The sequence below is a fragment of the Prunus dulcis genome, chromosome 5 (genome assembly GCF_902201215.1).
Source record: "Prunus dulcis chromosome 5, ALMONDv2, whole genome shotgun sequence".
Taxonomy (NCBI): Eukaryota; Viridiplantae; Streptophyta; class Magnoliopsida; order Rosales; family Rosaceae; genus Prunus; species Prunus dulcis.
Window position 1 is genome coordinate 4573783 of NC_047654.1, and position 3560 is coordinate 4577342.

Genomic DNA, 3560 nt, shown 5'->3' on the forward strand with positions numbered 1-3560 from the left:
TCATTCATCATGGGTAAATATGATGCCTTCTAAGTCCGGTTCATCAAGAGAGAGGTTTGCAATCTCAAGCACTCCGGCATTTTCCAAATCCATGGAATCAAATGCATCGCCTCCAACATCCCACATATGAGTTTCCCCTTCTTTATATTCGGGCCTTTTCCTTGAAAGGAGACGAAGATTGCTATGCACAAATACTAAATCTTCCGCTCTTTCCGGTGTTATCTTGTTCCTCTTAATAGAATGAATGAAGTTGTAAGTGCTCCAATTTCTTTCACAACATGAGGAGGAAGAAGGATGTCCAAGTAGCTTCAATGCTATGGTTTGAAGTTTTGGTGTGGAAGCTCCATGGATAACCCACCATTTTACCGGAGCCATGAAACCTCTATCTTTCATGGAGTCCATACCCGAAAAATCTTCAATACATGCCGAAAAAGAGGCATACTCCTCATTAACCGCTCTTCTCTCCACCTCATTAGAAAAGAATCTCTCAATACATTTCTTCCTCTCCCTTGTAATCTCAATGTCTTTATGTGGAGGACAACGATTAGGAGCCATATCAAGCCATTCCTTGCAATAATACCTAGAAGTATATTATAAGAATTATAAAATTATAATGATAAACACAAGGAGAAATTTACTAAAGTAAAGACTTACTTAGGATTTAGAGAGTGTGCGAAGCAATGGAGTGGTGTGCTACTCTTGGTCCATCGGTCCACCAAAATTTCATGCACCACATTGAAGAACATTGACTCTTCATTGAGTTGCTTGCGTTCCTTTCGATATATAATTGTCTTCACTTTTTCTATCATACTATCCCACCACTCATAAATCAAGTGAAGACAAGGCATATCCGTGTCACTCAACCTAAGCATCTCATATATTGGAGAAGTAAAGTTAAGTATGTAATCAATGTCCTCCCAAAAGCACTCATCCAATATTTTTTCCTTCACCGTTCTTGCTTTTACCACATCATCCTCTTTATAAATGTCCCATTGCTCACTAATAACCATTTGCTCTAAGCCTTGTTTCACTTGCTTAAATCTTCTAAGCATCACAATTGTAGAAGCAAAACGTGTCTCGGCAACGGAGAGCAACTTCAACTTACAATGATCATTATACATTGACAACCTCATATTATGGTTCATAATAAAATTCTTAATAAACCATGCATCACTTGAGATTGTTGAAATCCAACTACATTGCTCATACACTTCCGGATTTCTTGGCACGGGTGAGCATATGTTCTTCAAAGCAAGATTGAGAGTATGAACCACACATGGTGTCCAAAAGATGTGCTTAAACTTTGCCTCAACAATATGTCCGGCCGCCTTACAAACCGGAGCATTATCGGTGACCACTTGGACCACATTTTGAGGACCTATTTCCCGGATTGATTCAATAAGCAAGTTCGCCATGAAAAATTTATCCTTACACTCACCTTCACAATTTATTGCCTTCAAGAACATAGGCCCACTTTCACAAACGGCCATCACATTAATGAGAGGTCTTCTTTGTGCATCCGACCACCCATCACTACAAACACTTACCCCTTTACTTTGCCATGCCCTCTTCATTGGTTGCAAACACTCCTCAATGTTATTCTTCTCTTTTCGGAGAAGTGTAGTTCTCAACATATTGTAACCGGGGGGTTGGTAACCCGGAAGTGTTTTACTACAAGCAATTCTAAAGGCATTCACATAATGAGGATTCCTTGAAAATTGAAATGACAAGCCACCAGTGTAAAACATTCTTGCAATCTCACCATCTAATTGCTCTCTAAGATTATTGTTAAATGCTTTCTCAATAGGATTACCCTTCCTCTTCTTTGAGTCACTACACCAATTTGAACTCATACCCAAACCACTACTTGAACCTCCTTGACTTGAAGTGTTGGAGGTGGGTAAGGGTACATCTCTAAGTTGTGCCATTTTAACCCTCAATTCCGCTTCCTCCACTACTTTTTCCATCTCCATCAAATGAGAATTTGTAACTTTAGTGCAACTAGCAACTCCATTGCCTTTGAGTTTTAACAAGTGACTCTTCACTCTAAAGTATGATCCTTTGAAAGTTTTTTGGCAATAGTTGCATTGGAATGAAGTATTGCCACCGGCTTTACCATCTTTCTCAAGCTTCTTGACATATTTCCATAAAGGAGTATTATCATTATCTCCATGCTCCCCATTATTATTACTAGTATTCCCATCACTAGAACTACCCACACTATTCATTTCCTGTGAATCAAATAAAGTTTGATAATAAAAAAAACCAATTAATACATATACAAAAATTCGTAGGCAGCTATAATCTAATTAACAAAAATTCTGACTTCAAAAACCAATTAAATTATATACCCAAACCAATTAAATTCGTAGGCACTAAGCAGCTGTAATCTAATTAACAAAAATTCTGACTTCACAAACCAATTAAATTATGTACCCAAACCAATTAAATTCGTAGGCAGCAACAATACCCAAACTCAAACTCCAAGTTCCAACCATACAAGTTACAATACCCAAACTTCAAGTTCCAACAATACCCAAGTTCCAAAGCCATATAAGATAACAATAGCAGATTATTCAAAGAAAGAAGAGAAGAGAAACCTTGAGCTGCCTGTGAAGAAGAAAGAAACCTTGAGCTGCCTGCTGGGTGCGAGCGACGGCTCCTTCTCCTCCCTCTTCTTCTTCTTCTTCTTCTTCTTCTTCTTCTTCTTCTTTCTTCTCTTTTGTTTGGCCTCTGTTCTGTTGAAATGAAACCCCAAAAACCTAGCCTCTCGACAGACAGCAATATGAAATTATAGTTTGTATTTTTACATTTTAACCCCAAATGTTTAGAAACTTTCAAAATCACCCCCAAAGTCTGCAAATATTTTCATTTTTACCCCCAGACGTATCGATGCCGTATCGCGACCGTATCGAATCCGTATCGAGAAGTCAACATGCCATATAAGTCAACGATACGCCACGTGGCGTATCAGATACGTATCGGAGCCGTATCGTATCGGAGCTGTATCCAATACGAGCATACCCCTCTAAACTGACGTATCGGTGCATCTGAGCTACCACCCCACTGATACATCAAGAGAAAGGGGAAGCTCTGCATCCTGCAACCGATTTGGTAAGGACGATCCCTGCCATGGTCGGGAAAACAAAAACATCCCACCAGGTTGCAAGGACCCCACCGATAGGTCTTGCAACCGCCATAATTACTAAGCCAATTACTACTGGATGGATGGATCCATGCGTTAGATCGTGTGCAAGCTTATAAGTTACATAAGTGGTGTCTTTTTTTCCTTTGTGTACGTAGAGAGTTTGTGTTGGTACGTCTCTGTATTTGGTTTCTCTTTTTTGTTTTCTTTTTAAATATTAATGGAGTTGGTTGGTTCTTCAAATATGGATATTTTGTGTTATATTAACCATTTGTGATAGAAACTCACATCTTGACTTAATAGACATTTTGGGGAAATTGGATGGACATTTTTTTTTCCTCGTTTCGTTCTTGAAAACTGGTTTGAATTAAACTAACTAACGCATTCTCGGATCTTAGAAGTATAAATTCGTTTT

At 38.7% G+C, this 3560-nt stretch overlaps 1 protein-coding gene across 1 annotated transcript; it reads right to left on the reverse strand.

Moving 5' to 3' along the window:
• LOC117628874 lies at window positions 1-2228 on the reverse strand. The gene is made up of 2 exons (XM_034361428.1): window positions 655-2228; window positions 1-580 (listed from the first exon to the last, which is right to left on the reverse strand). Exons 1-2 carry the CDS (start codon window positions 2226-2228, stop codon window positions 1-3), a joined length of 2154 nt encoding a protein of 717 aa, XP_034217319.1.
• Window positions 2229-3560: the final 1332 nt, after the last annotated feature.